We start from the raw sequence: 13,569 nt of genomic DNA on the forward strand, positions 1-13,569 counted from the left end.
ATACCCAAATGCTGAACATTAGCACCTGTGACAACCCGGTCATGACTCTGAAAGACCCAGGAGGCCAGGGGAAAGTGGGCCTAAGAACAGCTCTCCTGGGCTCCGCAAGGCCTTTCACAGTTCATTCATTGTCCCTTCTAGTCTTCTCATGCTGTAAAAGGCCACATGGGGCTGCCTGCCACTGTGTTCCAACCACCAACATTCCATAATGGAGTGTCAGTTGGAGTTTTGGCTGTTCCACTTCTGGTCAACTCCTAACGCACCTAGGAAAGCAGGAGAAACAGCTCAAGAGCTTGTGCTCCTGCCATGTAGGTGGGAGACCTGGGTGAACTTCCAGGGTCCTGATACTAGTCTGGACCAGCCCCAGCCACGGAGGCCATGGAGGCCATTTAGGGAATGGCCCAGCAGGTGCAAGATGGCCTTGTCACTGTGCTTCAAATACATAAAATGCATCTTTAAACACACACCTCTGCAGAGCAAGTCTACAAGATTAAAAATGCTGTCGTCAAGATTTTAAGTTGACCAAGTTGTACTCCTTCAAGTCCTGTGAAACTCTTGGTCAAACCTCCCACCAGGCCATGCTGCTAAGAAGAGGACTGGGGGTCACAGCCAGTCATGTGAGGGCCTCACCTTCCTGGTAATGACCGTGACCTTGGGCACAGTTGCCTCAGCAAATGCGTAGAGAAGCTTGGCGCCATGCCGGATGATGCCCCCGTATTCCTGGGCTGTGCCTAGGTCACAAGGGAGAGTGAACAGATAACCACAGACACATTTGCAAAGGTCGCCTGCCACCATGAGCTGTGAAGAATGCAGGTCATCTCTTACTCAGCTGTATCTTCTGAACACCCAGGATATGCACAGCTGCAAATCCTTAAAGAATTTTCCAGAATCTCCCAAAGTGTGCCTTGCTCAGCAGAAGCACTCTCCTAACCTCCACCGCTCTGACTTACCAGGCAGAAATCCGGGAACATCAACGAAAGTGATGAGTGGAATGTTGAACGCATCACAGAATCTGACAAAGCGAGCCCCTTTCACGGACGAATTAATATCCAGGCATCCTAGAAAAAGATTATCCATGGTAAACTTCCAGGAAGTTCTGGCCCGCTCCAACCACTATAGGAATGATGTTCCAGACAACCAGCCACCCAGACCTGCTGCTTGTGGAGGCTGTGTGGTCTTCCCATTTCAGAGCAGTAATCCAGGCAAACGGGGGTTGACACAGACCAGAGCCCAAGAGCTGAGCTCTACCACGCACATGAGGGCTGCCTCCAGTGTCAGAGTGGGAGCAGCAGTGTAAGGTACCCCTCTGGAGCGAGACTCGGAGCGCAAGCAGGTTACACTCAGACTAACACTGTGCCCTTAAGAATCTGCATGTGAGGAACCTGAGCTGAGAAAGCCAAGTCAGGACACTACTATCCTAGCATAGCTGAGGTTTAAAGGAGACTTGTAAAATCTCACGAAGAGTTCAATGATTAATAAATCTCCCCTCCTACAAGAATAAGATAAGGATATTAGAAAAGAACATGAGCCCAGCGCAGTAGCTCAGCGGCTAAAGTCCCCACCTTGCATGTGCCAGGATCCTGTACGGGCGCCGGCTCCACTTCCCATCCAGCTCCCTGCTTGTGGCCTGGGAAAACAGTCAAGGACAATCCAAAGCTTTGGGATCCTGTACATATGTGGGAGACCTGGAAGAGGCTCCTGGCTTTGGATTGGCTCAGCTCCGGCCATCAGTAAGAAGCTGGGTAGGAAGTGGAGCAGCCAGGACACAAACTAGTTCGCTACATGGAATGCCAGTGTAGTCTTCAATGAAAAACGAAAAATTGAGTGGGCATTCATTATCACAAACTAGCAGCAGGAGCAGACATGTGGCACCATCTGAAACAGTAGCATCCCATACCAGTGTACCAGTGACTGGGTTCAATTCTCATCTCTGCTTCCAGCCCCAGTTCCTGTTAACGTGCCTCCTGGCAGGCTGTAGGCAGTGGCCCAGCCACTCACATGGGAAAGCCCAGTCCAGGCCCTCAATGCTGATTTCAGCCTGGCCCAGCACTGGCTGTTTTAGGTATTTGGATAATAAGCCATTAAATGGAAGAACTCTGTCCTTGTCTTTCAAGTAAACCATGCAAATAAAACAAATGTTTTATTTGTAAAAACGCAGGAAACGAGCAACAGGATGGAACTTCAACAATTTGATAGAACATTTATTTACACATAAAATAAATAAAAGAATACCTACTGTTAGAATATTCACTCTTCCTAAATTGACCAATAGAAATGTTGCAGCTAACGGAAACGTTCTCTGACTACTGCTCCAGTGTGGGCCACGAGTCCTCTGCGGCTATTGGGTAATTCCAACAAAGGGTTAACGTAACAGGAAATACATTTTTAATAGTATTTCATTCTTTGTAAGAACTTCCATCAAGAATGCAAAACAGAAACTAAGAAATGTGTATTTGTAATCTCACAAACCAAGGATGTAATGAGACCAGAGTACCAGGAACCAAAGAAAACCAACAGAATGCATCTCTACAATTAAATAAAAGTAAACCCCCAATGAAACTTCTAAATATTTCCAGACAGCAGAATATAAACTTTCCACCCTTGCCTGTGCCAACAGTGTCATGGCCCACGTAAAGAGCACAAAGTTGGAATCAAGACCACACCTGATAGGCTGTTTCACTACAAACAGGGGACAGTGCAGGGGAAATACTAGAAATGTCCTTTTGAATACTGCTGGCTCCTGGCTTTGGCCTCCCCACCCCGCCCGCCTCTGTCTTTCTCTCTGAGGTGAATCAACTTCTCTGCCTCTCTGTAACTGCTGAGAGGACAAAACTCTTCTTCTGCTGGCTCAGTGCCCAGATGGCCCCAAAGGAGCCAAGCCAATCCCGGCCAGGAGCTTCTTTCCAGGGCTCCCCTATGGGTGCAAAGTCACAGGGCTTTGGGCTACCTCTGCTGCTCCCCCAGGTCATAACCACCGCCTGGGGTGGGTGATAGACCTCGCAGTTAAGACACCAGCGGAAACACACATATCTCAAATCAAGGTACATTCAGATTTGAATCTCCTAACTGCAGATGCTTGCTAAGAAAACCCAGACTTCAGGAGGCAGTGAGGATAAAGTCCCTGGGTTCCAGCCAGCCACATGGGAGACCCGGATTAAGTTTCCAACTCGCAGCTTAAATATATATAGCTTGAAGTATTTTATGCTCCTAAAAAAGTGTGAAAGAAGCACTTTAAGACAGTAATAGAAGGTTGCTTTTACACCTGAGTTTTTCTCCTCCGGCCGTGGAAGGCCGTGTTTGAGGAAAGGCACAGAGCAGGACACGTGGGCATCAGGCGGCCTGGCATCTCCCAGCCAGCCTTATGACAACTCCTTACCTGAGGCCACCTTGGGCTGGTTGCCAATAATCCCAACAGTTCTCCCATTCATTCTTGCAAAACCAACAATGATGTTCTTGGCATAATTTGGCATGATCTCAAAAAATTCTCGTTCATCAACAACCTGCAAGAACAAACTGAATTTAAAACAGTGAAGCACAAGACAACTATGATATAAAGTTATACACATTTCGAGCACAGAATTACAAAACGGGACATTCCCCCAACCTACCACAGGCGCCCCAAGCGCCAGGGCTGCTGCTTCCCCAGGCCACGGGCACAGGGCTGGGTGGGAAGCGGAGCCAAGGCACAGACACATCCCTATGGGATGCCAGCATTGAAGGTGGAGGAACAGCCAACCCAATGTGAGAGACTGTTATCTCTATGTATATGCACGCTCTATACATATTTATATCTTTCTACACATATCTGTTAGCCTCACCCATTGGAGAGTAAATTGCAGACAGAATGCTTCTTGGGCTCACGGACCCACCTTGTCTAGCTTTTAAGAGCAAAGACATTCTCATGTCTGACTACAGTGATATCAAACTCAGGAAATATGAACACGGTACTGTCTCCTACTATATGACCTTACTCAAATTGTTCCAAGTTCTAATGACATCCTTTATAACAACAGAAGCAACAGAAATCTGGTGCTGATTGTAACCCTGCATCACCTGGCACTTCTGTGGTCACGTTCCTTCAGATTCCTTTCTTCCCCGCTGGGTCTTGCTCCTTCATAGTAGTGTATTTCTAATGAATGGCTACTTTGTAGAATCCACTTTCTGTCAGTTGATTTTTATTTCGTGTTTAGCACAAAAGCGATCTCAGAGAATCACATCAAGGAGCAAAGGATATGAACAGATACTAATTTCTCCACCAATCATGGTGTCATCTGCCAGGTTTCTCCTCTACCAAATTAGATTTTTTCCAATGTAACTGGCACAGAGTTGGTGGGGGGAATACTTTGATATATGTAAAAATTATGTTTTTCATGAACGTTTATTTAATTTAAAAAACCCATTTCTGGGCCCGGCGCAGTGGCGCAAGTGGTTAAGGTCCTCGCCTTGCACACCCGGGATCCCATATGGGCGCTGGTTCTAATCCCAGCAGCCCCGCTTCCCTTCCAGCTCCCTGCCTGTGGCCTGGGAAAGCAGTCGAGGACGGCCCAAAGCTTTGGGAACCTGCACCCGCGCCGGAGACCCGCAAGAGGCTCCTGGCTTCGGATCGGCATAGTATCGGCCGTTGCGCTCACTTGGGGAGTGAATCATCGGACGGAAGATCTTCCTCTCTGTCTCTCCTCTCTGTATATCCGCCTTTCCAATAAAAAAATAATAAAAAAATAAATCTTTAAAAAAAAAAACCCATTTCTTCACCCACTAGGCTTAAGAGCACTGATGATTTTTGACCCATTACTACATGAGAGTTGACAAATGACAGTTTCTCTAGCTCCAATCCCTTCTCAATTTGCAGTTTGCTGTAAGAAATATCATTGCCTTTCCCATGCATTTCCAACAGTATGAACTCCCTGGCTTGTTGCTTACATATATATATGCATATATATACACAATCCACAGAATGAGCAACAGGACACTGAGTTCATATATTGTTGTTACTGTAATTTGTTTGAAAGGCAGAGATCAGACTCATTCCCTTAATGGCTGCCATGTGTCAGGACTGGCACACGCCAATGCCAGGAGCCCCCAGATGGGTAGCAGAGACCAAGCATTCAGGCCATCTTCCACCGTGTCCCCAGGCGTGCCAGCAGGGAACTGGACCCAAGCAGAACAGCGTGCCAGTGTTATAGGCTTCAGCTGAACCCAGTGAGCCGCATCCACTCCAAAATAGTTTTTAACAGAAAAATTTATATAAAAACATAAAGGTGCAAAAATAGGAATATACTGTAAAAGAAAACTGACAAGTCAGAAGATAGCTATGTATCACATATTAAAGCATTCTAAAGTTAGAACAGTGTGGCACTGGCACATAAACAGACCAGAGGAATAGAAAAGCCAGAAATAGACTCAAGTACACACAGAATTTTGGTATATGATAAAAGTGTCTCAAACCCCAGAAGCAAAGAACAGCTTTTTGATATATGGAGAGCTATTTTGGAAAATATAAAATTAGCTACATACTACATCCTATTCAAAAATTAACTACAAATGGGTCAGCAAACTAAATATACCCACTGAATCCATGCTGAAAGAAAGCACAGGGGAAATTCCTCTAACTTTAAGAGAAGGTAAATAAATGTTTTTAAACTCTAATTCAAACTACAGTACAATTAAAGATTGGTAAAGCAGAATGTGTAAAAACTTTAAATCTCATTCTTTGTTGTGAAAGATGATATGCAGAAATCTAAAGACAGTAAGCTGGGAGAAAATATTTGCAACATGCATCTCACAAAGCATCCATTCCTAAGAAAGGCAGAGACGAGAACGCTTCCAAAAGTGCACTAGAACATAAAATGGACATTAGCGGGCCCAGTGTGGTAGCCTAGTGCCTAAAGTCCTCAACTTGCACATGCCGGGATCCCATATGGACACCAGTTCAAGTCCTGGCAGCCCCGCTTCCCAACTTGTGGCCTAGAAAAGCATGTAAGGACAGTCCAAAGCCTTGGGACCCTGCACCCGCCTGGAAGACCCGGAAGAGACTCCAGGCTCCTGGCTTCAGATCAGCTCAGCTCTGGCCATTGTGATCACATATATAATATATATATATATTTATGTATATAAATGTATATATTTTCCACAGAAGGAAAAATGGCCAATTTAATTTGTAATGCTAGAAAACAATTTAATAATCAATTCTCATGTCAGATTGGCCTAAAATAAAAGTTTAAAAACACGTTATGTTAGCAAGTCTGGGGAAACAGATGTTCCCACCCATCGCGAGGCGGGGGAATCTGGTATTATCTACTACTAGATAAACAAACATTGATACTTTGAGCAGTTCCAACTCCAGAATTTTCCCCTGCAGACACAAGAACACAACTATATGAAGTTACTACCATTACACAGCCACTTGTAAGCTAAAATATGCTAATCTACCTTAATGCACAATTTTAAATGTGAATCATAAATTAGACACTGGTTGAATAAACACCAGTATACACACAAAACAGTAATCTACGGAACTGAAGAAGGGGGAATATCTCTGAACGACTGAGAAGTGGTTCCAGGATATGGAGCAGTAAACTCACAGTGCGTGAGACTGTCCACCACGTGATACTATGCTGGCTAAAGGAAGACTCAGCGCTACAAACACAAACATATGGACACATCAGAAAAGAACGGGGTTAACGAGGGTGGTGGGAACAGAGCAGGAAGGGTGGGGAAAGTGACACTATTACAACAGGACTGGGAGGAAACCATTAAGATAAAATGGGAATGCAAACATGAACCTGTTTCAAATGAATCATTTTTAATACATTTAACTCTATCACTATTTAAAAAGCAGCATAAAGAAATGACTTCTACGGCTGGTACCGTCGCGCAGCAAGTACAGCCTCTGCTTGCAAAGCCAGCGTGCTAACAGCACTGGTTCAAGTCCCAGCTTCTCCACTCCTGCTGACGTGCCAGGGGGTCTGCATAGAGCTCTGCTCTTTAGCCTTGGGGAATGAACCAGTGGATGAAAGTTTAACTCTTTTAAAACAAATAATAAATCTTCATAAGAACAATTCTTGGAATTGCCTATTATTTATAAGCTAACATAAAAAAGAACTCACATTTTTACAATGTTAACTCAGTGTTTTTCAAGCTTTTCCTGTTGAGTGTTAGGAAATAGTTGACTTTGTTGCTATGTTCATGGCTTTTACTCTGCAGTTGCTTATTGTTTACAGGAAGACCGCTGCTTTCTGTATATGAATCTTATATTCCAATTACTACTTAAAACATTCTTTAATTTTATAGCAAACTGTGCCATCTACAAATAAAGATTAACTTCTTTTCCAAGGCTTTAAAATAAATCATTCATGGCTCAGTTGTGGCCATTGTGGCCACTTGGGGAGTGAACCAGCAGTCGGAAGATCTTTCTTTTGTATTTCTTTCTCTCTGTATATCTGCCTTTCCAATTAAAAAAAAATCGTTAGTGGAGACAATTAGGCAACTTTGCTTTTTTTTTCTCATCTTCATGGAACTTGGCCTTTCCTTACTAAGTAAACAGGTTTCTTGAAAAAGTGTAAATATTTAACAATTTCTTATAAATGTTTCTATCATGGAGTGGAGGTTCAAGAGTTTTTGATGTTTGAAGGACTCAAAATTCTCACATGAAACTATGTGGGCCTGCTGCTGGTTTTTTGTTGTTTTTCCGTTCAAGTAATTCTTTCCCCTAGAATTTGGTCTATTTAAGCTTCTTTAAATGATTAATTTGTTTAATTGCACTTCACAAAAAAATTTTTTAATTTGTTCTTTTTCAAAAGTTGTTCCCCTTTTTGACTTCATACTTCTATTCATACTCTTTTATTTAAATTAGCTAGTTTGAGGCCAGTGTTGTGGCACAACAGGCTAAGCTACTTCCTGCACCCTGTGTGGAAGCCAGTTTGAGTCTTGGCTGCTCCATTCCGCAACTGGGAAAGCAGAAGTCAGTGTCCCAAGAGCTCGGGCACCAGCACTCAGGCAGCACACCCCAGTGGCGTTCTGGGCTCCTGGCTTTGCCATGGCTCAGGGCCAGCTATTCAGGGCACCTTATTCCAAATAATGAAGTTTTTAAAAAAAAGGTAACTATCATTTGCTTTATTACTTACATTTCTATTTCATATATCATAGTTTTCTATATTTAAGTATTCACAAAAGTATTTGGTGTGATATATTTTGAAATTTTTAGTAAGACTTACTTTTTTCTCCTGGTTTTTGAGCTAGAAATTTTATGCGGAGACTTTTAAGGAGGAATTTAATTCACTTTTTGTTTTATCTTGAAAGAGGTTTCCTACATACCAGCTCACTTCCCACATGTCCACAGTGTTTTGCCAGGGCAAGGCTGAGCTGAAACCAGAAGCCAAGAACTTCATCTAACTTCATTCCATTTGAATGACAGGGACCCAGCTCCCTGACTCACCGCCTGCTACGGCCCAGGGCTCCTTCACTCTGGGAAATGGTCCAGCTTACCCTCTCTTTGCAGACCTGAGCATTCAAAACTCCAATTCTTGGATATCTAAAACTGTTTTTCTATCATAAAATACACATAAAATCCATCGTTGCATACTACACTTGACCTCTTGCTTTGTTTAAAAAAATATTTGCTTGAAAGATCTTCCATCCAGGTGTCAGTCCCCAGATGGCCACCATCACTGGGGCTGGGACAGGCTGGAGCCAGGAGCTTTGCCCGGAAGCTGGACTGGGCATGCAGCAGGCTGCAATCCCTGACTGGAATCCCTGAATCGGAATGGTTTCCTGGATTACAGCCTTAAATATTCTGTCCCATTAATTTTTCTAACACTCCAATTATATATATTTTTAGTCTTCTTTGCCTCTCTCCCACTATCTCACTCTGATACTTTTCTTCAATAATTTTTATGAGCTGTATTTGTATTTTGGGGCTGGCAATTTAAAGCTGCGTACAAAAATGTACAGCTTGATGCTGCACACTAGTTAAGTGTCATCTCACAAAGTTTTTTTCTGTTGACAACACAAACTTTACTTTCACTTTTTCCTAGTGTTTTCATCATGGTAATTTCCCCATTTCTCTTCAATGTCCCAATTAAGCTTTTTGCTCAAAAACATTCTCCTTTTAGTATCTTGTAATCTTATCACATCTGGTGATTACCCTAGCATCATCACATTTCTTCACTCAGTCCCCTCTAAGCTGACTCCTTCTGTCTTCCTGCACCTGTCATTAATCAGCGTTATTTTCATCAGCCCAGGTGGAGGCGAGATCACCTGCTTCTCAGCATACCTCTCAGGGAAGGACATCCAATGACAAGCTTCATTCTCGGTTCCTGCCACAGGAGCTCTGTAGGATCTGCATTTTGTGGATGGGATTGGCAGTTTGGGACAGTGAGCAAGATTCCTAGTTGAAGAGCACCCTCTTCTGTCAGCAGAGCAAAGTGCAGTGTAGGGGACGGACAGCTGAGTTAGGCGCAGTGCACACTAACCCGGCACAGTGAGGACTCCCACACCTCAGCTGTCCCTCTGAAGGAACTGGCCACGTCATCGGCTCAGGGTGGGACGTGCAGGATGAACTTGGGGATGGACACGGGTTGCAGGAAAATGGGGAAAGAACAAAGTGCTGTACCCACAGGACAAAGAATTCATCAACTCCAACCTAAGACTTGTAAAACTGCCTTTCAAACTAAAAATGCACATCTTTAAAAAACAGTAAGCCCATTGGGCCCAGCGGCGTGGCCTAGCAGCTTAAGTCCTCGCCTTGAATGCGCCAGGATCCCATATGGGTGCTGGTTCTAATCCCAGCAGCTCCACTTCCCATCCAGCTCCCTGCTTGTGGCCTGGAAAAAGCAGTTGAGGATGGCCCAAACCCTTGGGACCCTGCACCTGGGTGGCAGACCCGGAAGAAGCTCCTGGCTCCTGGCTTCAGATCGGCGCAGCACCGGCCGTTGTGCTCACTTGGGGAGTGAATCATCGGACAGAGGATCTTCCTCTCTGTCTTTCCTCCTCTCTGTATATCTGACTTTCCAATAAATAAATAAATCTTTTTAAAAAAAAACAGTAAGTCCAAGAAATAATTTAAATGTTGCACCCTGTACCTTTTTTTCACAAGCACTTTTTTGAATCTAAAAACAATGGCCATTTACAGATGCCCCAGGTCACCCCCAACACTGTCCCTTTTAGATTCTACTCTGTTGGCTCTGCCTACGGACCGGGGAGGGTCTCCCCAAGAAGCTGCTGAACTTGACCGGACAATGAGATGCTGGACTCTATGCTTGGTGTGTGCTTGCAATGAAGGAATCTCAACTAAACCTGAATTGTGGTTGTGCAATGGGGGGGAGGAGCCCACCATGGGGGGAGGGTTGGGAGAGGGGTGGGGGGAAATCCCAGTGCCTATATAGAACTGTGTCACATGATACAATGTAATTAAAAAATATATATAATACAAAAAAATATTAGGGAAGGATGCTGTGGCATTTCATGTTAAGCTTCAGTCTGCAGTGCCAGCATTCCATTTGGGCACTAGTTTGAGTCCTGGTTGCTCCACTCTGAATCCAGCTCTCTACTTCTGGCCTGGGAAAACAGCAGAGGATGGTTCAGGTCCACAGGCCCTTGCATACACATGGGAGATCAGAAGAAGCTCCAAGCTCCAGGCTTTAGACTAGCCCAGCCCCTGTCTTTGCAGCTATTTGGGGAGTGAACAAGCAGACGGAAGAGCTCTCTGTCTCTCCTCTGACAGTAAATCTACTTTTCAAAAATAAACACTTTTTTAAAAAGCATTTTAAGAATCTGTCTTGTAGTTTACCAGAAATAATCTTTCCCCGTCAAAAAAAAAAAAACCACTGTCCCTTTTACTTAATGGGCAAGGGATCTGCTGCACCAAGACAACTCAAATGGCTCCTTGTCCATTATGCACGTGTGTGTATAAATGTACGCACTGGTCACACGCACACACACACACCCTGACCTTTTCACAAGATGCCCCACAACGTTGTCCAGAAAGACAACGTGACCTCAGGGCTTCAGGTCCCCAACACAGGAGCTCACTCACGACTCCCAGGACCTGACCTGGTCTCCAGCCTGTTGTACCTCAGTGCCTTCCACAGACCCCTAGGCTCTACTGGCCCACTGGCTCCTCCCCCATCATCCCTGCAGCCCCTGGGAACCTTTAGCTAGCTCTCCCAGGACACACACTACGAGGTGGCACTGGTCCTGTGCCCACCCCATGTGACATCAGGACCAATGGGACCAACACTTCCTCACTAAAGCAAAGTACAAGGACTGAATGTCTGCACGTGGATGGGCAAGGCAGGCAACTTACGGCGTGTATGATGTCCACCATGTCGTAGGCCTTGGTAGATTCCAAAGGGACAATCGTGTCAAGCTCAGGAACCAGGCGGTCACTTTAAGTAGGAAAGAGGCAGACGGGGTCAACATGAGAAAATGCTGTTACCTGCTGTGTCGGGGGAGCTGGAATGGAACTGGGGAGACTTGTCATGGGAACTGGACTGGTTTTGTCCCTGCCGGACGTGCAAAGTCGTCCCCGAAGAATCACTCCTTTGTAGCCACCACATCACACTGTACCTGAGGCCAGTGTCCAAGACCTGCAGTGTCCTTTTACAAAACAAAGTGAGCTTGTTCCCAAGTGTGATGCTTTCATTCATTTCCCTGAATACCTCCTCCATTCCAGGGACTGTGTGGGACACTAAAGGGCATTGCGATGAGCAAGACATGGCCACAAATATCCCGCTCTAACTCCCTAAAACATGAAACACGAATGAACGAGAACTCAGACCTAAGTCAGAGCTCTCCAGAAACCACTGGCCACTCACGGTCCCTGCTGGAAGGGGAGCCTGCCAGAGCTCATGCAACGGCACCGGCAGAATTGCTGCAGGCTGCCCACTCTCCCTTCAGGCTGTGTCCAGGAGGTCCAGCAGGGAGGCCAAGCCACAGCCACTCACCCCATAGGTCAATTTGCCATTGGCTGTTCTCCAACAGGCTCTGTCCTGTCCCTGCTGTCCCGTGTGGAAGACCAGAGGCCATGACAATGCTGAGAGCGGCACTCAGGTCCCCAGATAGCTCTCCCTATGCTGAGCACAGCTCCACATGGAAGCAATCCTGCCTGCTCTTAGGTTGCCAGTTCCACAGAGCCCCTGGAACGCAGGGGAGGAAGGGCTGGGCCAAACCAGACCAGTCACCACCAGTGACATCTGAAAACCTTCCAAGAGTCCAAATGTACAGATGTGAGCTCAAAAAGGAACGTGTGGCCACCTGCCCTCCCTATGCCCACATTCAGGGTGCCCTGAGAGGCGATGGCAGATATATGGAGTTCCTGGGGTCACGACTCCTTAGAAGATCATTGACCCAGTCACAGCCTCTCGTCACAGCCACATGGTAAGTGGTTGAAATGGCCTCTTCCTGAGACCCGTCTGCTGAACAAAGCTCCAGCAAGGGAACACAGAAGGGTTGATCTGGGGAGGAAACAAATGGAGCAGTCACAGGTGTGTGCCCCTAACAAGAAGTGGGAAAGAGGAATTTAGGAGGTGGTCCTGCCCAGCCCCAGGCCATGAGCAGGCACATACACCCATTTCTGTGAGGACAGGAGGTCCGTGTCCACATTTAGACATAAAAATACTTCCCTCTCTGATTCCAGACAACTCAAGTTTCTCAGAAAGCCAAAGTCTATATTGTCTGGACATGCTGTCTTCCCCCAGAGCTACTCAAAAGTCCAAAGTGCACAGAACTTCCTTTGCTCCTGGGCTCCCACTGTCACCAACCCTTGGGTCCACCATCCCACCCAGGGGCAGACCCCACAGCTCCTGTCAGAACCCTGAGTCGGAGAAGGGCAGGCCAGCCTGCACAATGAGACCACACCCCACCTGGGATCCTGGCACTCGCGGATAGGAGCCGGGTCCTGATTGCTGAGGGGGAGGAAGTTGAAGAATTCTCTCACGTTGCACAAGGCGTCCACATCATTTTCAAAGGCTCTGTGGGCCACACCTGAGGAAACAGGGAGGCCATGACGGAGCAGCTTGCCAGCAAGCCCAGAGATGCTGCCTCACGTCCAGTACGCTGACAGCGCCACGGGCAGGAATTCCAGAGCACACAGCAGTCAGGTGGCCGTCCCCTCCAATGCTGCCGTCCTCCGCAAGGCTCCATTTCTCTTACATTTTACAGACAAATGAGAGACAGGGATCTTACAGGCACTGCAGCCAGGGCTGGACCAGGCAGAAGCCACAGGCCCAGAATGCCCACATGAAGAGCAGCAGCCCAAGGGTTTGTGCCAGCCTCTGCTGCCTCCAGGTGTGTGCTGCCAGGAATCTAGATAGGAGGCCAAACAGCTGGGGCTTGAACCAGGTCCATCCATGTGACTGTTACAGGCAGCCAGGGAGGGAGGAGAGAGAGATCTTCATTTGCTGGTTCACTCCCAAAACAGCTAGAGATGCCCCAGGTCAAAGCCAGGAGGAGCCTGGAGCTCTCCTGGGGTCTCCCAAAAGCACTGCAGGGACTCAGGTACTTGGCCATCTTCTGTGGCCTACCCAAGTGCATAAGCAGGGACATGGACTGGATGTGGAACAGCCAGGACCC

The 13,569-nt window shown here is 46.4% G+C and overlaps 1 protein-coding gene across 3 annotated transcripts in view; it reads right to left on the minus strand.

Moving 5' to 3' along the window:
• The window catches only part of PCCB (propionyl-CoA carboxylase subunit beta), a 41,523-nt gene that overhangs the window by 2,589 nt on the left and 25,365 nt on the right, over nt 1-13,569 (minus strand). For all 3 annotated transcript variants that reach the window (XM_041004578.1, XM_041004587.1, XM_041004595.1), the window contains 5 exons: nt 12,861-12,981; nt 11,303-11,384; nt 3,377-3,500; nt 951-1,058; nt 631-731 (listed from right to left, as the gene is read on the minus strand). In XM_041004578.1, the coding sequence (XP_040860512.1) occupies nt 631-731; nt 951-1,058; nt 3,377-3,500; nt 11,303-11,384; nt 12,861-12,981 (536 nt within the window). The remainder of the gene's footprint in view (nt 1-630; nt 732-950; nt 1,059-3,376; nt 3,501-11,302; nt 11,385-12,860; nt 12,982-13,569) is intronic.

The sequence above is a fragment of the Ochotona curzoniae genome, unplaced genomic scaffold (genome assembly GCF_017591425.1).
Source record: "Ochotona curzoniae isolate NIBS_2020 unplaced genomic scaffold, NIBS_Ocur_1.0 contig_1302, whole genome shotgun sequence".
Classification (NCBI taxonomy): domain Eukaryota; kingdom Metazoa; phylum Chordata; class Mammalia; order Lagomorpha; family Ochotonidae; genus Ochotona; species Ochotona curzoniae.